Raw genomic sequence first — 22524 nt, forward strand, 5'->3', positions numbered from 1 at the left:
TTTTTCAAAGTTCATTTTGGATTTCTTTCCTTGAAATTCAAGAGTTGGAATATTTCAGTTGTGTTTTGTTGTGGTTTACCTACGTTCTCTTAATTTTTCAAAGTTTATTTTGAATTTCTTTCGTGAAATGCAAGAGTTGGAATATTTCAGTAGTGTTTTGTTGTGCTTTACCTTGTCACACTTACATTCTCTTGATTCTTCAAAGTTCATTTTGAATTTCTTTCCTTGAAATGCAAGAGTTGGAATATTTCAGTACTGTTTTGTCGTGGTTTACACTCTCTTGATTTTTCAAAGTTAATTTTGGATTTCTTTCGTTGAAATCTGTTTTGTTGTGTTTTACCTTGTCACAGTTACATTCTCTTGGTTTTTAAAAGTTCATTTTGAATTTCTTTCGTGAAATGCAAGAGTTGGAATATTTCAGTAGTGTTTTGTCGTGGTTTAGCTTGTCACAGTTACACTCTCTTGATTTTTAAAAGTTCATTGTGGATTTCTTTAGTTGAAATGTGTTTTGTTGTGCTTTACCTTGTCATAATTACATTCTCTTGATTTTTCAAAGTTCATTTTGGATTTCTTTCGTTGAAATGCAAGAGTTGGAATATTTCAGTAGTGTTTTGTTGTGCTTTATCATGTCACAGTTACACTCTCTTGATTTTTCAAAGTTCATTTTTGGATTTCTTTCGTTGAAATGCAAGAGTTTGTATATTTCAGCAGTGTTTTGTCGTAGTTTACCTTGTCACAGTTACATTCTCTTGATTTTTCAAAGTTCATTTTGAATTTCTTTCGTGAAATGCAAGAGTTGGAATATTTCAGTAGTGTTTTGTCGTGGTTTACCTTGTCAAAGTTACATTCTCATGATTTTTCAAAATTCATTTTGGATTTCTTTCATTGAAATGCAAGAGTTGGAATATTTCAGTACTGTTTTGTCGTGGTTTACACTCTCTTAATTTTTCAAAGTTCATTTTGAATTTCTTTCGTGAAATGCAAGAGTTTGTATATTTCAGCAGTGTTTTGTCGTGGTTTACCTTGTCACAGTTACATTCTCTTGATTTTTCAAAGTTCATTTTGGATTTCTTTCGTGAAATGCAAGAGTTGGAATATTTCAGTAGTGTTTTGTCGTGCTTTACCTTGTCAAAGTTACATTCTCTTGATTTTTCAAATTTCATTTTTGGATTTCTTTCGTTGAAATGCAAGATTTGGAATATTTCAGTAGTGTTTTGTTATGGTTTACCTAGCCACTGTTACATTCTCTTGATTTTTCAAAGTTCATATTCGATTTCTTTCATTGAAATGCAAGAGTTGGAATGTGTCAGTAGTGTTTTGTCGTCGTTACCTCGTCGCAGTTACATTCTCTTGATTATTCAAAGTTAATTTTTTGGATTTCTTTCATTGAAATGCAAGAGTTGGAATATTTCAGTAGTGTTTTGTCATGGTTTACCTTGTCAGAGTTAGATTCTCTTGATTTTTCAAAGTTCATTTTGTATTTTTAGATTCTCTTGACTTTTCATTGAAAGTTCATTTTGGATTTCTTTCCTTGAAATGCAAGAGTTGAAATATTTCAGTAGTGTTTTGTCGTGGTTTACCTTGTCACAGTTACATTCTCTTGATTTTTCAAAAGTTCATTTTTGGATTTCTTTCGTTGAAATGCAAGAGTTGGAATATTTCAGTAGTGTTTTGTTATGGTTTACTTTGTCACAGTTACATTCTCTTGATTTTTCAAAGTTCATTTTGGATTTCTTTCCTTGAAATGCAAGAATTGGACTATTTCAGTAGTGTTTTGTTGTGGTTTACCTTGTCACAGTTACATTCTCTTGATTTTTCAAAGTTCATTTTGGATTTTTACATTCTCTTGATTTTTCAAAGTTCATTTTGAATTTCTTTCGTTGAAATGCAAGAGTTGGAAAATTTCAGTAGTGTCTTGTTGTGCTATACCTTGTCACTGTTACATTCTCTTGATTTTTCAAAGCTCATTTTGGATTTCTTTCGTTGAAATGCAAGAGTTGGAATATTTCAGTAGTGTCTTCTCGTGCTTTACCTTGTCACAGTTACATTTTCTTGATTTTTCAAAGTTCATTTTGAATTTGTTTCGTGAAATGCAATAGTTGGAATATTTCATTAGTGTATTGTCGTGGTTTACCATTTCACTGTTACATGCTCTTGATTTTTCAAAATTCATTTTGAATTTCTTTCGTGAAATGCAAGAGTTGGAATATTTCAGTAGTGTTTTATCGTGGTTTACCTTTTCAAAGTTACATTCTCTTGATCTTTCAAAGTTCATTTTGTATTTCTTTCCTTGAAATTCAAGAGTTGGAATATTTCAGTAGTGTTTTGTTGTGGTTTACCATTTCACAGTTACATTCTCTTGATTTTTCAAAGTTCATTTTGGATTTCTTTCGTGAAATGCAAGAGTTGGAATATTTCAATAGTATTTTATCGTGGTTTACCTTGTCACAGTTACATTCTCTTGATTTATCAAAGATCATTTTGGATTTCTTTCCTTGAAATGCAACAGTTGGAATATTTCACTAGTGTTTTGTCGTGGTTTACCTTGACACAGAAACGTTCTCTTGATTTTTCAAAGTTCATTTTGGATTTCTTTCCTTGAAATGCAAGAGTTGGAATATTTCAGTAGTGTTTTGTCGTGGTTTAGCTTGTCACAGTTACATTCTCTTGATTTTTCAAAGTTCATTTTTTGATTTCTTTCGTTGAAATGCAAGAGTTGGAATATTTCAGTAGTGTTTTGTTATGGTTTACTTTGTCACAGTTACATTCTCTTGATTTTTCAAAGTTCAATTTGGATTTCTTTCGTTGAAATGCAAGATTTGGAATGTTTCAGTAGTGTTTTTTTATACTATACCTTGTCACCGTTGCATTCTCTTGATTTTTCAAAGTTCATTTTGGATATTTACATTTTTTTGATTTTTCAAAGTTCATTTTGAATATATTTAGTTGAAATTCAAAAGTTGGATTATTTTAGTAGTGTCTACCTTGTCACTGTTACATTCTTTTGATTTTTCAAAGCTCATTTTGGATTTCTTTCGTTGAAATGCAAAAGTTGGAATATTTCAGTAGTGTTTTCTTGTGCTTTACCTTGTCACAGTTACATTTTCTTGATTTTTCAAAGTTCATTTTGAATTTGTTTCGTGAAATGCAATAGTTGGAATATTTCATTAGTGTATTGTCGTGGTTTACCATTTCACTGTTACATGCTCTTGATTTTTCAAAATTCATTTTGAATTTCTTTCGTGAAATGCAAGAGTTGGAATATTTCAGTAGTGTTTTATCGTTGTTTGCCTTTTCACAGTTACATTCTCTTGATCTTTCAAAGTTGATTTTGGATTTCTTTCCTTGAAATGCAATAGTTGGAATATTTCAGTAGTGTTTTGTAGTGGTTTACCTTGTCACAGTTACATTCTCTTGATTTTTCAAAGTTCATTTTGGATTTCTTTCCTTGAAATGCAAGAGTTGGAATATTTCAGTAGTGTTTTGTCTTGGTTTACCTTGTCACAGTTACATTCTCTTGATTTTTCAAAGTTCATTTTGGATTTTTACATTCTCTTGATTTTAAAAAGTATGAGGGGAGGGGGTGCCCTTCGAGTTTGGGGATAGGGGACCTTTGGGGGGTTGATGTCTCTCTGGTGGTTAGGGTCGTTGGTGCTTATGATCCTTGATGGTTCGTACTCACATACACCTAACTACTTGATTTGCAAGGATTTCTAAGGTTTGTTCTGAATTTTATTATTAAAATTCTTTTCTTGCCATCTACATCTCTCTTAGTATCAACTTTTTAGTATACAATAACGTTAGACTCTATTTTAAACTGACAACACTGTTCAAACGTCACTTGTGTATTATACGGAACACATCGAAGAAGTAAAGCTAGGTCAAGTCATAAGACCATTTTATCATCGTTAACCATTTCCATAATTGATATTGTTCCAAATTTATAATAAATAAGGTATAAATCAACATGCTGTTCAGATTTACCTGAACTGCTAATCACTTTAACCCTTTTTTTCTCCCCCTTAATACGATCCAATTCGTAAATGTTATCTAGCTCTGTTTTTTTCCCTATTATTCAAATAAGATCATTCGTACAGTCCAATTCGCAAATCTCTTATCCCTTTTTTGCAAATGTCAATCAAACAATTCTGATTGTAGCATCCAATTTTTTAATAAAGACTTCAGGAACCAGTGGGGAATCCCCGCTCGTACTGCTCGCTTTTAAACCCTTAGAATAGCATAGGAAGTGCTCTGGAAAGGTACCAAGGGAACGTACAGTAAGCAAATAGCATGTAGTTTCAAAACGTGTTTAATCAATTTATAGGTTTTGCATGCTTTTTGCAATGTGCACGTGAAACTGTGTGAGGGATTACTGACTCTCTTTGAAAAGGTGTAGAGCATCAAGCAAATAGTATGGGAATTTCTAGGGCCTCATGCAAATAGCATGGTAATTCCTAGGGCAGTAAGCAAAATGGTACCTACTACTCTACTTACGTCCCCTTTTTTCTGCTTCTCCGTTACTTATTATTCATTCACTCTTGTTTCATCTTTTTCTTGTTCCTTGTCAATATGTAAACAAAATATTTAACACAAAATCTATGTTGTCTAGTCCTTTTTTTACCTTGCCGAGTAAATACATGCTTTTAAAAGAAAACCATAAGAAGATGAAGATAAAAAGGAGATGTGTCCATCTACTGTAGATACCAGAAGGATGAAATTAATGAAGGTCTTTTCAAATATTTTGTTTAAACAAATTATTTAAAAAAAAGCTGCATCACTTTCATCGTTTAAGGTACCAAAAATAAGTTTAATGTACCTTTTTTTTACAACGTCTTTTCTGCTTTTTTAACCTGTCTTTCGAAGCAAAAAAAAATAAGAAAGAGAAGAGACCAACTCAGCGTGAATATAAATCAAACTAAAATTAAACTGAATCGATCATTCGCAAAGTCCCCAGATCCAGAACAGTCACTAGCCAAAATGTTTGGGGGAAGGGAGGGTAAGGGCAATGGATTTTATCGTCTGGTTGGTCCTTTTTACCGACTGATTTGGGTAATATTGCTATTAAAAGTACTTATTTTTCCGTTTTTACCGACTGAGACTGATCTTCTATCATTTATTTTACGTTATATATTTCCATCAGCCAATTTACCCTAACAAAGAAAAATTATAGAGCGAGTAAAACTATTTTACGAATGGCGGAAAACATTGGGGGAGGAGCCCCCCTCCATACGAGACGCTCCTGCTGAGATCCTGACAAGGAATAATTTCCAAAATACAGTTTTTCATTAACCAACGTTTCTTTGGAATTATTTCATCCAGATTAAATTTATTTGCACCATAAGTGACCTCGACCTTTATTTAATTCAACACTGATGCACATCTACCTCAAATAGCTCAACTCCGCCGTTTCTGGAGAATTCTCAGCTTCCATTTAAGCCAACACTAATTAACTCAATGATAATCATTATCCGCGAATTGATTATTCAATTAATCTTTCTTATTTTATGCTACTTTAAGGAATTTTGGGATATTATTTTCAAGCAGATTGAATACGGAATGTTTTCCAGCATTTTCTATCAAACAGTTCGTTACCACGAACTGTTTGATAGAAGCTTCTATATAAAAACCTCTACAGTAAATTTTCCCATGCTGCTAAGCAAATATCGAAGAAACTAAAGGGTTTGACAAGTTCATTTCATCATTTCAATTACAAGAGTGGTTCAAAGTATGTATTAGTGAAGACAGTAAGCTTTTCCCAGATTGCTAGAAATAAAGCAACGAAATAATCATAAATAAAACTTCAATAATACAGATCCTCATTTTAGATGTCTTCAATGTGGTCTTCTTCGTTCAGAGGCAGGCGCTGGTTGTCCTGCACCAGCGAACATGTTATCCCCAACGCCACGTTCATTGAACCTTTCAAGCATGCTGAACATAATGGCTGTCCCAAAATTTTTATGGAGCGACTTCAGAGAAAAGGGGGCGTGGGAAGGGGCTAGCTGCCCTCCAATATTTTTGGTAGCTTCAAAAGGGCACTAGAGCTTTGATTTCCGATCAAATGAGCCCTAAATTTAAAAGAATGTTGAATTTTTGTTCTTGGTACCCTTTCTATGCGCCCTGACATTTTCAAGTGGATCGGCAAAATAAAAATAATCAAACTTATCACACTATGAATTGATGACCAATCTTTTTCCGAAATTTGTTGTCCTCTTTATGGTCCCCTTATTCTAGTCCACATACCTTGACACTTTCACGCTGATCGGACAAGAACGGTGTTTGGCTCATTTTGGGGCATCTTTGGCTCATTAATATTTCAGCCAATTAAAATTAGCATGAACAGTAGAAATAAAAACAAATAATCCAAACCAAGGTATTTCAAGGTAAACAAGAAAGTAGAAAATTCAACAAGTTCAAATAAGGCGTTAAGAATATCCAAAATTAATAAACGAATGAATACAAAAAATAATGATAAGATAAAACATGTCTACCTCATATCGCCTAAAAATCATGCATTTTAAACACAGTTGAAAGCAAGATACAGCTAAGTTTTATTTCTACCACTATACAAACCTACACCATTTTATTTTTCAACACTAATAGAAGTTGAGAATTAAAATTAATTTTTTTTTCTCACTGTTATTAAGACTATAAAGAGAAGAAGAATACGTTAATGAATTAGTTTCATAATCTACTGAATTTTATGGTTTCGTTCCCTGCCAAGTTTCAGCTTTTCTGCTTTTACTTCCCCAGTGAGAACATATAAGGTATAAAGTGGACTCAATAATCACAAAACCTGCAAACAATAACAAGAAATTCAATACTTTGTTAAGCCTTTGTATCGATTCACTGTAATTAAGAGGCACTCTGACAGAAGAGCTGATGATTCAGTTTCAGTGTTGACAAAATAATGTTGAAACAACTAGTACAGAAAATGTGAATATTCCAGGAGCCAAACAATTTGATTTTAGCACTTTTTCTGTCAGCCATCAATGTGTTTACGATTTCTAGAAAATCTAGAAGATATGCATAAAAACGCCCTAATGACCGTTAACAGAGAAAATCAACGATTCGCAATAACGTGACCTAAAACATCAAAATATTTCTCAGATTAATAATAATAATAATAAGATATGGTACACACTTTAGTGGTATCTTTTTAGCAGAATCCTAGATTTTCTTAGTTGCACCATTTAATCCGACTGGAAAAACTGTGTATGGATAATCCAGTGGCGGTTCTGGCATCTCTTGTGGCCGGGCCAAAATCTTTATTAGCATCCCTCCCCCTGCCTCCCAAAAATTGTCAGGCCAAGTTTTAACAAAATTTTCATTTATTAAAAAAACTTTTCGTTTATTTAAATCTGACCTTTCTTACTTTATATAGGAAAAGATATGGGAAAATAAAAATTTCGGATTCAATTTGCTTACACTTACTGTCAACTGCGCCCTCTACTCTATTTTAATAAAAATAAATGTATGATTATTTTTAATAAAAATAATCATGGCACAAAATGAATATAATTGTTAGATTAATTGTTTGAAATTTTGCGAACTTAAAATTTCTGCGCCCTGGGCAAGTTCCCCACCTGCCCCCCCCCCCCAAAAAAAACTGTCTCTGGAATAATCCCTTTACTACCTTTCATAAAGCTTGCAGATACGAGATGAACACGCAACTAGCGGGATATACTGAATTACCACTTATTGAATCAAATCAAGTCTTAGCTCATGGCAGATTTTATTTTTTATTAGCACAAGTTTCTGTTTTGTGCACCCTATCATCAGTTATTTTTAAATAGTATAAAAACCCACGAGTTCCGGTCCTTATTTATGATTGGCTGAGTATAAAGACATTTGAATCGAATGAGCCCATTATTTACAGAAGAAATTTACGCTATATTTGCAAATATAGCGTATATATCATACAAATATAGCGTACATGTGCAAGTATATATATTTGCACATGAGAGTTGGTGGAATGGGGAGATAGTGGAGTTACGAGTGACACCTTACGAAATTACAGTAAAAAGCTAGGGTATTGGCTATACACCCCCCCCCCCGCTAAATTTTGAATGTTTTTGCAGATTGTATTGCCAAACTGTTGTATATAAAATATAGGAAAAATATACGAATTTGGTGAAAGAAAAACAAACTTACTACTTCTTTGTTCATTTTTTCCGCTCCTAATTTTTCGACTTGCTCAAATCTGTAGATTTCAACATTAACACCTGCTGCTACCTTGTAGGTCTCGGGATAAACTTCTTTGACGCAAACAATTTTCCTGAGATAACGCGAGGGTTTCTGTAGCAAAAGTTTGACCTTGGAATCTTCTTCGCATATAACGAGCTGCATCTCAGCTGAAATAGCAATCAAGAAAATTACACTTAAAATTGAGTAATGAACAACAAATAATGAAACTGCACACTGAATACACATTTTTCTACAGTAATATTCGGGATAAAACCAATTAAATGATATGTCGCTAAGCTCAGCAAGCAGATGATTATCAGATCTAAGGGTGGTGAAGCCATTCAACAGACAAGATATTAACAGACATGGGCGTAGGCAGCATATAGTCTAGGGGGGGCAGTCGATAGTGTGATGGAGGGCCTTTTATCAACTGTTTTTCCAACCATCTGCTTTTTCAGCCATACCTAATATAAATTTGAAGGTCTAGAGAGGGCAGCTGCCCCCCCCTCCCGACGCCCATGTTTACAGATACACAGTAAAGAAGTTCCTCTACTTTGTTATTTAGCGTTAGCAGCCAGCTCGTGGCATGTAAAAGAGAGACAATTTTCTGAAATGTCTAGCGGTTCTCATGTTCATTTTGGCAAAAAAAAATTACCCGGACTTTTATTCATCAAGTTTATGAGCTTAGCTGTATGTTTCAGAATTTGATTACTTTTCAGAATTTGATTCTGATTTTCAGAACTCAGAATTTGATTACTTTTTCCATTGGACGAATCTGGTCAGGTTCAGTCATATTTTTTTACGAAAGACCAGTGCCTCTCACGAAAAAATCTCACGCTGTTTTCTAATTTTAACGTCAAACTTATAGCTTAACGTATACTCTTTGCTGTCAGAAACCTCCGTGAGATAAAGAGCAGCTAATAACATTTAATGGGGGTTGTCATCAGCAAAAGTGTTGGTAACCCTCAAAAGAGTCAATTATTGTTGACTCTAAAAAGATCCAACTAAAAATAAAAAATTTGCCAGGGTTATTCTTGCACACAGTACAGACAGACGGAGCTTCTATGACAAGCACCACAAGAGCCAGTTAAGCAAACTTAGCAAACAAAACGGGGCAACAATTTGCCGAAATAGTTACATCTGGCCAGGAATATTTCGCAACGGTCGGCCTATTTACCGTTAATATTAAGGTATACATGAGGCTTTATGGCTAATATTTAGGTAATAAAGGCAGTGGCGGATCCAGGGGGGAGGGCGAGGGGGCGCCCCCCCCCTAACGTAGTCTAAAGTAGTGTAATTTACTTAATTAACGTAAGTTTGCGTTAATTAAACTTGTTCCTAACGCAAATTTATCGGATCAACCTATTTTGCGCCCCCTCCCCTAAAAAATCCTGGATCCGCCCCTGAATTAAGGTAAATATGCGACTATCAACAAAGTATCCATTAAAACCCTGACATTTCCTTTTAATCTACGTATGTCATCAATTTAAACGTTACTAGTTTTTTTAATTTTTTTTTCTAAATCTTAGGTAACAATATCTATTTAAACAATATCAAACATGGAAATAAGAAGATAACAAATATGACTTTGGTGAAAAAAAGATATCATAGACGTTTTTCTGCTCAATTCAGGAAAGAGATTAGTTCTGCTCAACTTAAGGAAGGCTCAGCATAAATTTGAAATTCGACCAAGACACTTAGGAAAAAACACTTTCCAAAGAAACAAGCTTTAGGATGTCTGCCATCCCCTCCGCACCTGAAAAGACAATCTCAATAATAATAATAATAATAATAATTTATTTCAACCTTCTTTACATATATGAAATGGACTTAGAGGAGTAACAAGATACAGAAAAATAAAATAAAAATGGAAACAATAAATAAGAAAAATTCCACAAAAAAAAACAAATAACATCTCAGCTACTTAAGCAACACAATTAAGCAGAAAGTCGGCAATATTTTCTCGGCGCTTACGGAACCTGTCCACAAGCTGGTCCATTTTCGAAGAAAAATCAAAAACGCCATATCTACTCGAAATGTACCGGTTGCGGGTCCAAAGCGACAATTACAGAAGATATTTGGAAAAACGAAAGAATAGAGATTTAATTTTCTTCCGCTCAGATATTGTGAAAAAAACTCCACAAAGGGACCAAGAAGAAGACATGCGGTGCGAACAAACCGTTGTAAAGTCTGCCCGGGGTAATTTTGTGAAACAGGCCTTTAACTCGAGCAAGCAGCCCGTACGATTTTCTAAGCTTTTCTTTCAACGCCGAGATAACAAGCGTTTTAGTAGTTTAACATTTGATCCAAACGGGAGGTCTAAATAAATCAGAGAAGACGATGCAGAAATATTTTCTGGGCCAACATGTAACGGAAGGTTGTTGAGACGAACCGTAGACGAGAAGCTCAGTTTTAGAGGAGGCGACTTGAAGCACAATCTCATTGGGACCAGAGCAAACTGTATGAGCTGTATATTGGAGAACCTGGAGATCAAGGCCGTATCCAGGGGGGGGGGGGTTTAGGAGGTTTGAATCCCCCCCTCCAAAATGTTTGTCTGACTCGTAAAAACATAACAAAAATGGATTTGAAAAAATTTTGTATGTATCTTTTTAGGTTTTTATTGCACCCCCCCCCGAATTTTTTTTTTAGTAAAATCCCCTCCGAAAAAAAATTCTGGGTACGGCCTTGCTGGAGATCATCTGATAGTAAAAGGATATCGTCTGCGTAACAGAGGTGGCTGACATCAATATGGGGCTCAATTAGAAATGGAGAAATATTTTTAGTAACGGTTCGGATGGCATTACTGAAAAGAACTGTACTAAGCACAGAACCTTGTTTCCCACCTTTCCGAAAAGTGATGGATTTGCTCAGGTGGCTACCTAGCCGCACCCGTATGGATGCATTACCATACCAATTCCTTAAGAGACGGCAGATAAAAAGGTTCATTCCACTTCTCAATAGATAAAAAATAGCATGAGAATGGATAATGGAATCGAACGGCTTTGAAATGTCGATTGCACATACATACAGGTTCCTTTTCAGCATCCGATAGCGGTCTAAAATAGCCAAAAAAAGTTGCGTGTGCGTTTTGCACACCCAAACGTTCGCGAAATCCAAACTGGTTGTCCTCATGTTCGCACTTTCTGTTTATTTCTTGGAAGATCAGCTTTTCAAAAAGCTTACCAATTGTGAGGCAAATAGTAATTGGTCTTTACGGTTCACAAACCTTTGGGTTTTTACTCTTCTTTAAGACAAAGGTTACAAGACCTTCTGAAAGAGCAGTTGAAATATATTGCTGAGAAATACAATCCTGAAATAATAGTGGCATATCATGTTTGCAGCGGCAGCTGCAACCTAGTAAAGAGCGAACCACAGCCCATAATAATCAAAAGTTGAAAAACGTGTTTTCAAAAGGCTGCCTAGTAAAATATTGCCATCTAACACTGAATCAAGAAAGGCAACTATCGTTTCGGTTAATCTTAAAAGTAAAAGTTTATTGCGAAAGAAATTTATGGTGATTTCGAAAAAGAGCCTGCACCATTGGAATCATCACGGTCCAAAACCTTTTGTAGGATAATTAAAGTCGCCCACTTTGAACACCAAGGAAAATGACTTTTTTGCATGGGTAGCACTGATCTGTCCCCCTTTTTTCTTTTTTTTCGAAGGGCTAGAAGGTGGCCTGAGCATCATAGAGGTGTGTAATAGCTCATTCTAAATGGAATTAAATTTGTAAGTGCCCTTTTTAAGTGACCAAAAACATTGGAGGGCAAATAGCCCCCCTTCCTCCAGGCCCCCACCCCCACAGCTAGTCCTATAAAAATTCTGAGATAGCCAGTTTGTTTCAAATAGTTCAAAGGTGCAATATATACGGTTTTGATGATGATATGGCCCTCCATAGTCCATGGGGAAGGGCTGTATGTGGTATCAGGCGTATCGATATCACGCGCATCGGTATCGTGCGTATTGGTATCGCATGTATCGTATCGGGAATATCGGTATCCACTGTTTTTGTTTTGTTTTTTTTATTCATTTTCCAGGCTCATTTTTTAAAGCATGTCCCTGCAAAATATCATGGTTGCAGCGGCAGCTGCAACCTAGTAAAGAGCAAACCACAGCCCATAGTAACCAAAAGTTAAAAAACGCGTTTTGAAAAAAACTGCCTGGTGAAAAAAAATTCCCATTTGACACTGACTAGGGAGCGTTAACTATTATTTTGGTTCGTCTAAAAAATAAAAGTTTATTGCGAAAAGAATTTTATGGTGATTTCGACAAAAAGGCGTTAGAAAATGGCGTTAGATCCAAATGAAAAGTGTAACATTGGAATCAACATGGTCAAAACCTTGTACAAGGAAGTTACAGTCCCCCTCCCTGAACAACAAGGAAAATCACTTTCTTGCATTGGTAGCACTGATCTGCACTGATTTTTTTTTTTTTTTTTTTTTTTTTTACAGGTTTAGCGGGCTACCAGAACATCATAAAGTGATTCTTAAGGGCTCTTTCAAAAGCTATTTCTCATTTTCTACGTGCTTTTTATAAATTATGCCATCTGCAAGTGCCATATGGCAAAAAAATGGCACTGGTACTTTTCCGTAGAAAAAATGTACCGTAATTTTCACCGTAAATAGGTAATATCAATCAACATGGTTTGAACTTCAACAGTAGTTAAAAGATTCGTGAATATCATTTTAAATTTGACTATAGGACCATTGAAAGTAATATGTTCAGTGTAAGTTCAATTCAAATATTTGAATTATAGCAGAAAAAGGGGAATGGTAATTGAATTTTGAGTATAAAAAGATAATTATAAAAATATGGAAATATATTTTTACTTTGAAATAAGTTGAGCTTTCTTGTCTGCTAAATGAACACGCAGAAATTTATGTACAAAAATTATCTTTTAACTTTTACAAACGTTTTTTTTTAAATACATTTTTTGTGAGTTTCTGTGGGTAGAAAATGTCTTAAGATGCTACCGTAAACTTAACAGTACTAACGGTGAAAATATATTGCCTTCTGAATTCAATTTTTTCTAATTAATAACGAAAACCCTTTTGTGGGAACAACTTATGTTTTTGCGATGAACGTCATTTTTGTAATGAGACCCAAAAATCGTTTCAAAAAATCTTCCCTGGATTTGCCATAAATTTACTGCTTACGCTGAATAACCAAGTAAGCAAATATATCGAGGAAAAGAAGACGCCTGTAAGGGTGTTTCAGTCCTTTACGTACACGTAAAGGAACCAAGCTTCCCCCCCCCCAAAAATAATTTTCTAAAATGGCGCATATTTCTACTGGACTCAGAAACACTCCACTTTAGTAGTATGAATCGTGCTTCAAAAACTCCGGTTTGCCACGGGATTAATTAAGAAATAGGACGTTAGCCCAATAAGTTTTATCAAACAGTTCATAGTGTTAAACTGTAATTAAGGAGAGACTCAGATCAATTGTAACGGAAACTCAAAAATGGAATTTTGATAACAATTGATAAGAATTGGGTTTTATGCAGATGCAAATATATAAACTTCATTACGTTTAATATCTACCAACCAAAGACTCCAAGCCTCAGAAGAAAAAGGGATTTTGATGGATTAAGGGATTTTGAAAACAGGGATCTTGATATTCGAAAAAGAGAGAAACACCCCCCAAAAAGTCAATAAATCTTAATATAAATCAGGCCTTCAGTTTCAGCGTATCGGAAAATGTTATTGTGGGGGTTATGATCTCCTACCTGCACAAATGTGGAATTTATGTTTTTGCCAGAAGACTGATAACGGATGCGTTCCTTTTTAAAATACCTTAAATTTTGGAGGGAAGAAACACCTCCTCCAAATACATAATTTTTATATTTATTTTTTTTCGGTTTTTATTATTTTCGAAAAATTTGACAAAAAAAAAAAAAAATAATATCCTTAAACAACCAACAAACATATAATAAAGAAGTATATTTAATGTTAAGATTTTTTAAACGACGAAGCGACGATTTTGCCTAGGGGGCATTCAGATCAGAGAGAGAAGACATTCTGATTGTGATGGTAAGTATTCAGTTTAGTTTATTAATATTGATAACTTGTTGTGTCTTATGTTTCCCAAAATGTTTAAGATAGTACATTTTTATAAATAAAAAAAAGTTTGGTAAAATTCTACGTTACTGTTCTATTAGCTGTAAACCATGCAAGAAGTGAAGTTTGGTTAATGCTAACGAACAAAACAAAATAGGATAAAAACATAATAGTTTAAAAACAAAATTCTGTTATATATTTGCACATTAGGGGGGTGGAGGGCAAAGGATAGCATATATTAAATACGTAACCTAACCTAGGTACTTTTTTTCAACCTAAACCCCAAAACACTAAAGTTTAAATATTGTAAACGCAGTTAGAAACCACTGTTTTAAATCCAATTTTCTGTTGAAAGAACCTATTTGAGTTGTTTCTTTTAGCATCTATTTAGCGTTGCCTACACCTAATACAGCAGTACCAATTTTAGTGTAGCTACTTTTCGCTATCTTGGAAAGGGGTTAGGTTAGGAAAATTAAACTTTCAGGGATGGGTCTACAGGCATAAAGTATGGGTACTTATGTACTATCAGGAAAACACGCGAAAAATGAAGTTTGGTTGATGCTAATGAAGTAAAAGAAAATAGGATAAAAATATAATAGTTTAGAAACAAATTTAGGCCATATATTTGCACATTAGTGGGGGGTTGGGGGGGGGGTAAAGCATAGCATATATTAAATACCTAACCTAACTTAACCAAATCTAGGTACCTTTTTTTCCCTAAACCCAGAAAAACAATAGTTTAAATATTGTGAACCCAATAACAAACCACGCTTTACAATCCATTTCTCTGTTGAAAGAAACGCGTTTCGAAAGAAACCCGCATCTTCCCTATATAATATAGCACGCGTGTTCCAGGTAGTACATAAGTATCAAAGTATGTCACGGGAAGGTATTTTGAAATATTTACCTCTGCTCCTTCTCCCACTAGATGGTACAGAAAATTACCTACGTAACAGGTCTATGCTTATTGATATTTTGACAGAACAACATTTTACCTTCATTTTCCGTTATCAGTTCCTTTTCCTCATGGTTTAGTTCCAAAAATGCAATTCCTGTTATTTGAGTAGAATTTTGAACCATATCAATGTTTTTTTTTTCTTCCAAATTTAGGATATGTATTTGCATATCTTTAAAACCTTAATTGAGACTGAGTAAAGTTGTGAAGCTGGAAACGATTATGTTGTATTTCATTTAAGCCGATTTGTTTTCCAAGGTTTAAATTTTATAACACACAGATCATGGTTGCAGCGGCAGTTGCAACCCAGTAAAGAACGAGCCACAGCCCATAGTAATCAAAAGTTGAAAAAGTTTTTTAAAAAAAAACTGTCTAAAGAGAAAAAATTGCCATTTGACACTGAATCAGGAATGGTAACTATTGTTTTGATTAATCTTAGAAGTAAAAGTTTTTTGTGAAAAGAAATTTATGGTGATTTTGAAAAAGAGCCTGAAATCCCTTGAAAATGGCGTCAAATCGAAATAAAAAGTGAACCATTGGAATCAGCATTGTCCAAAACCTTAAGTAGGATAATTACAGTCCCCCACCTTGAACACCAAGGAAAATGACTTTTTTGCAAGTAGAAAGGACCCTATAACTCACATCCCTCGCCCCTGCTGCCACCTACAACTTTTTTACATAATTTATGCATGTTTTTATGTCTGTTCGTTGTCAGTGAGAATTAAAAAAAAGGGTTTTTCTCAATTTTATGGATTTTTTTTTGGACGGTTATGAGTGTTGGTCAATTTATTTGATGTTTTTCATGGATGTCAACATCAATTTATGTCTGTTTTATGGTTTTTGTCAGTGAGAATGAAAAAAACAGCGACGAGTACAACAATTTATGGATGTTTTATGGTTTTGTCAGTGAGAATGAATAGACTGGAATTTTCTCACTTTTCTGGATGTTTTCTGGAGGGTTATATGAGTGCTGGTCAATTTATTTGATGTTTTTCATGGATGTCAGCATCAATTTATGTCTGTTTTATAGTTTTTGTAAGTGAGAATGAAAAAACAGGAATTTTCTCACTTTTATGGATGTTTCCAGGAATTAGGAAACAGTTAGATCCCGTGTTTCCTTCTCAGCCAATCAGCGAGTCGGATAGATCCTCCTTCTCAGCCAATCAGAGGCTTGCTTACATATGATTTTCCCCGTTACATAACAATTCACCCTTGAGATTTCGTATATAACGGACATGCATTGCGATTAAATTATCAGAAAGTATTGTGACAATGGATATAACACTAAATATTATTGATGAGGTTGAAGCCTTGGCAGCCACAATTAGCAATGTGAGTACATTTTCATTTTTAATTTTCAAAATAAAATTATTTTCCTTGGTCACTCTCTACTATATTTAGGTAAGTCCCCCCTCCCCCACAAACCTAACCACCCTGCAATCTTTATACTCACTAGAAAACATAAAATATGTTCTTTTTACCACATAAACCTAACCCCCCCCCCCACTGTTTTTACAGGTATAATACTCGCAATAGAAATATTTCTCTTTTTTCAATAAATTTATTCTTTCTGTAAGCCTATCAAAAAGTGACATTCAACTTCTGTCTATCCCTTAGCTATTAATATACCGTTTCCATGTAAGCCGCCGCCGTTTATTTGACTTAAAAACATTTTTCCGCAGTGATTTAAACAGCTGACACCCCACAATTGCACTTCCTGCTTGTTAATCCTTAACGTTAGCGACTTAACCAAAAGGTTTCAATGATAAAAAGGATTTGCTTCTCTCTTTCTCAAATTAAAGCAGTTTTAAGCAAAAAGAGATTGTTGTTTATAAAGCTTGTGGATTCGTAACCTGTATTTTTGGAGGAGTGAAACGGGATTATTTAAAAAATAATTACTAACAATATTTTTTAGGACATTTGTGAAAGGGGGGAGGGGGACATGCCTCAATTCTATCGACATTATTGTAAAATGAAAACAAAGTGTTTTCTTTGCATGAAAAGTAAGGGGGGACTGGGATGTCTATGAATAAGCTTTTTTAATTAATTAAAATAGCATTTGATTTCAGAGTTTAGTATATTTTTACTTTTTGCTTTACTGAAAATGCTGGCGTAGGGGGGGCTTTCTTAGTGATAAAGGCTTTTCTAGACAAAATTATGTGGATGGGGGTACTAATTTTCCTTCTGTAAAAAAAGGGGGATATTATTTTGATACTAACTTTTTTCTCTTCTTTAAGGCAAATTGTGAAGAATGCCCGTCGCCTCCCAGTAAGAGAGCAAGGGGTAATAATGCGGCCCCTGCGAAGGCGACAGTTGTCCAATATGGCCGCTGTCCGATGCCCTCTAGCTCTACACTGCCTGCCCAAGCTTCATCTGCACAGGCAACAATACAGCCAGGCTGAAAACCCAAAAGAGAGTGGATGGATGCTTTCAATGCCGCAGTTGCGGAAAATTGTGAGGTAGCTTGCCCGTCATCCTCTTATCCTACATTGTCGAGGGTCTCAGGAACTACACAAAATCATGAGGTTACCCTCGAACACACGCTACCTGGACCATCCGGCACCCAAGTGCAGCCAGGATTTGCAAATGTAAGCGTTTTTACCTCTAGCTATAGAAATATCTACCTATTTCTTCCAATGTTTTTTTATGCCTTTTCTTGTCACCATTTTTGAACACAGTAAAAGTTTATCTCAGAGATATTAAAGGATTTTTTCTCCCCAAAGGAAATATAATGTTCTCCCTTTTGAATCATGTCAAGTGCATGCATTCACCCTGCTAAATTAGATTAGTGAAGCCAAAAAAAGGCACTATATTCTGATCATAGTAAGGTTAGGTAATTTCTATTGCGATATAAACGAAAGGTTAATCTTGCCTCTACAAATTTCTTAAAAACAACTTTCTATCGGAACGAGTTGTGTATCCTGACAGGAGATGGCTATCCATTTCAAATAATGTTTTTTTTTTCCAAAGCAGATAAAGAGTATTAATATGAAATGTTTTTGGGGCGTGATTGTTTGAACAAAATCAAAACCTACTATGTCATGCGTTTTAGATTGTAAATATCTTATACTAACCGCTGGGAGCCGCGGAGCCCGGGAAGCAGCGGTGGGCCCGGGAAGCGCCACGGGAAAGCGCTGCGGGAAGCGCTGCGGGAAGCGCTGCGCCGGCTCGGAGGGGGGGGGGCATTAAATACTGGAAATTGGGAAAGGGGGTGGAGTTGTTTGAACAAAATCAAATTGTCAATTTTATGTAAAGCGGCGTTTTAGATTGTAAATATATTATATTAAGTTTGAAATTTGAACTTTCAGAATATCGATATTTGAGGGGAACAGTGAATTAACCAAATGATACTATGTGCATACTGCTACTACTACTAAGCGCGTTTTAAATAATAATAATTCAATTTTAAAAACAGTAGGGGTGATTTGAACACATTGAAAATAAGCTATTTTTCCATTTATAGATTGGACCATTGGTACCATATTCCTTGTCACCATCATCATCAGTTGGAGGAGAGGAGGCACACGTGGAGGTCCCCAACAATTCACCATGGAGTGGTATCGTTAATGAGCAAATACCTGATAATATTGATAATTTTTTAAATGATTTTCTTTTTAATGTAGATAATAGCACAGTTGAGCAGGGAGACTTCAGTCAAAATACACTACAGCTTTCGGACGATTTTACAAACGAATTAACGGGAAACCCTCCTCCTCTAGCCTCCGATACCCTAACGAATCCACTTCAAACAACTGAAGTGGAGCATTCTCACAGCCCTATTGTTGAACAATGTTGAGGGAAAATTGATGATATACAAGAGGGGGAGGGGGGTAATGACCAATTGACAACATTTCCAGACTTTCAGCTGTCCAACACAATTTTAAATGCAATAGTTGTCTACACTGCGACTTTTGGGGACCCGTTTAATTCACTTATGGGGGGAAATTTTGTGTTTGATCCCGTAGAAATTGTGACTATGTAGATAAAATTCGTGCACTGTTGGAGAACCAAATTCAATTGTGGGGGAGGGATTCAATTATGGTTTCTATTGTTTTAAAGGTGTTTTATTTAAATGAGGGGAAAAGTGAAGTTTACCATCACTATATACATTCCGAGATGCCCGTTATTTATCCTAATTTAGAAAATTTTGTGGGTTTTTTCATGGATTTGATCGGTCAAATTATCGCGCATCTTTAGAACTTTAGCGAAAATGGAAGCCGCTCTGTAGTTTTATTTATTGAAAATTTAAGTGTAAATATTTGTAAATTTAAGAAAGATTTTATTTTAAGAGCGGGGGCAGGTGGAAGGTATGATAGGAATACAGTTTTAAAATATAATCCTGATCTAGAAGGATGTCGTGGTGTCCAGCGGATCTGTTTTGAAACAGCTCAAAAATGTTTCAAGTACGCTTTCCTCATATCAACATTCGAACCTGTAGCACGTGACGCTACCAAGACGAATTCAGACGATTGGGCTGTACATGGGAAGGAAGGGTCCAATTTACCCATTGTAGATTTCACATGTTTAGAGGGGAAATACCCAGTGACCCTAAGATCCATTGATATTTTTAAAAGGTCTAATACCCATTTAATTATTGGCGTTACTGTGGTTCAGTATGAAACTGAATTTGAAGATGGGGTTCGTTTAAAAAAGAAGGGGGTGGTTTTCCCAGTAAGAGGCCCGTCAATTGAATTAGTCAAACACTGGGTTTGGTTGTTGTATACACCACCATCTAGTGACTGCCAATTCAATTGGCCATTTTAATCCGATCACAGACATCAGTAGAGTTCTGGGGGAGGGTAAAAAGGGGCGGGGGTACGTTTCTACTGTCCAACATGCCTCTCTCGATTTTGGACTGAATTAAAGTTACAAAATCATATGAGGCATTGTAGTCGGCATGGCTACCTGACAGTGGAAACGGTTTCAGGGGATAGGGCCATTTTATGTTTTAAAAGTTTCCAAAACACCCTCCTCCAGTGCAACAAAATATCTTTAGACTGTGAAGCTAAGCTGGTGGAGGTGAATGATCCTCGATTTCCAAACCGAGCAAAGAACATCAAGCTATTGCAATGTCCTATGCCCATGCGCAAAGAGACAATTCTAACACCATACGGTTGTTAGAAATAGTAGAAATATTGGATGAGGGGGATGAGTGTATGGTCAAGGCACTGACTAAAATAATTGTCAAGGCTTATGGCGCTCTTTCTAGATTGATTAATGCCCATTTCACAATGGCATTGTCTTCAGATGATCGTCGCGCTATTAAAGATAAAACCACATGTGGGGCTTGTAAGGGAGATTTTGTAGAGGAGGATACGGGGACCCATGGGACAACATGTGGGAGGAGGGAAGTCAGAGACCATAATCACTTGTGGCAGGAAATATCATCTGGGAGTAGTAATTTTAGACGGGTAGCGCATCAATCGTATAACTTAAATGTTAGCGAGCAGTTTTTTATCCCTGTTTTTATCCACAACTCAAATTACGATTGAAAATTTATTTTACCTGCACTGGCAAGTATGCACAGGGAAGGATGGGGAGTAGACAGTCCATGGGTAAACAATTCATTTATCTATAACATTATTCCTAAATCGGCCGAGAAGTTGTTGCTTCTCGAGCTGAAATGGCAGGCAGTGGATAATGGGCATACGTGTTGGAATAAAATCAGGTTTTTAGATTCTTTTAGTTTTTTTCCCAAGTCATTGAGTCATTTGATTCAAGTGCATAAAAGCGACAATTTTGATAGCTTTCCCATGCTTAAACAGCACTTTCCAGACAGTGAAATGTATGACCTGTTGACCTGCAAAGGTGTATACGCATACGACTATTACTTTTCTGGCGCTCGCTTAAGCGAGGTGAAACTACCTCCAATTGAAGCTTTTTACAATTCACTGACCAGCAGTGAATGCACGGCCGAGGACTATGAGTTTGCCAAGAAGGTGTGGTCTAAGGGGAATTGTAAAAATGGGTGGGATTATTTTAGACTGTACATGGCCAGTGACGTTTTAACTCTGTTGGATATAGTCTGTAAGAAAACAGACGAAACCTATTCAGAGTTCGGGTTAGATATAGGCTACTATTTTTCCACACCACATTTGGTGATGGATTTGATTTTAAAAATTAGTAGGGAGGAAATAGGCCTAATCACAGATGTAGATCAGCACCTTTTTGTAGAGCTTTCAATGAGGGGAGGGTATGTTTTTCATGGGGATCGCGTCTTTTGAACCGATCCGAGCGGACAAAACACCGGTGCAAAGTCAAATGCAGTGTTCCTGAACATGAACTCATTGTACCCCTCGTCAATGTCTCACTACTCTTTGCCGGGTGGGAACTATCAATGGCTTGATAATTCTTTTGAGTTCCCCGAGATTACCATCGTTGAAGACAATGGGCCACAAGGATGGTTCTTTGAAATTGACGGGCACATTCCTCTGGCGCTTCACGACTCCGTCGAAGATTTTGTTTTTCCCTGTATCAATCGACCCGTGAGCAGGGACTCACTGAGCCCCTACAATCGATCATTGGTTGAGAATATGGGGATGCACTGGACTCCCTCTAAGCAAAAACTGATTGCTGATTTGGACCCTAAGGAGAATATCGTTGTTCACCATGTGCTTTTGCACTGGATGGTGAGCAATGGTTTCAAGATCACCAAAATACATAGGGTCCTGCAGTTCAATCAGCAGTTCAATGCAGTTCAATTTTAAATTCAACTGTTAAAGGTAAATGGGACCGAAGATTTATTGGGTGATTTAGAAAAGGGGGAACACATCAGCTCGCAGATGGATTTCACCAACTGGAATCAATCCCTCTACCCCGAGTTGGTGAAACATCAAGCCCCCAACCAACTATTAATGTTAAAATCAGAGACGGGGAGTGATTTGATATCCGGAAGGGTGTTCCTGGGCCCTAAGGTTCATTGTGTTAAAAATATTAGTGGGCAAGAAAAGAAGGCGTGTAAAGGGGAGCATAAACACTTTGTAAAGAATAATTTGAACATGAGTGTGTATAGAGACCGTGTAGAAAGTAGCCTAGGGCCGAGAGCACAAGTGCTTGCAATTCGCTCTCTACAGTATAGAAATTATACTGTGAGAGTGGAAAAAAAATGCAATGTCGTGTATATCTGACAAAGTCTATGTGCTCGAGAATGGTGTGAGTGTCCTGTCTCATGGTCACTACCGTATTTCAGAACGAGTTGAATGCACAGACTATCGTAATCAACTTAGTCAGGATAAATTAGCCTAGCCTGACTAACCAACTAACCCACCCAACTAACCAACTAACCCCTCACCCCGTTCATAAATTAACTAACCCAACCTCACCTTA

The 22524-nt window shown here is 35.9% G+C and overlaps 1 protein-coding gene across 5 annotated transcripts in view; it reads right to left on the reverse strand.

The window, feature by feature from the left end:
• Nucleotides 1-22524, reverse strand: part of LOC148951958 (long-chain-fatty-acid--CoA ligase 1) — a 215285-nt gene that overhangs the window by 133698 nt on the left and 59063 nt on the right. For all 5 annotated transcript variants that reach the window (XM_089089443.1, XM_089089444.1, XM_089089446.1 and 2 more), the window contains one exon: nt 8152-8351. In XM_089089443.1, the coding sequence (XP_088945569.1) occupies nt 8152-8351 (200 nt within the window). The remainder of the gene's footprint in view (nt 1-8151; nt 8352-22524) is intronic.

The sequence above is a fragment of the Artemia sp. Qi Xiang Cuo genome, chromosome 5 (assembly GCF_049724085.1).
Source record: "Artemia sp. Qi Xiang Cuo chromosome 5, ASM4972408v1, whole genome shotgun sequence".
NCBI lineage: Eukaryota > Metazoa > Arthropoda > Branchiopoda > Anostraca > Artemiidae > Artemia > Artemia sp. Qi Xiang Cuo.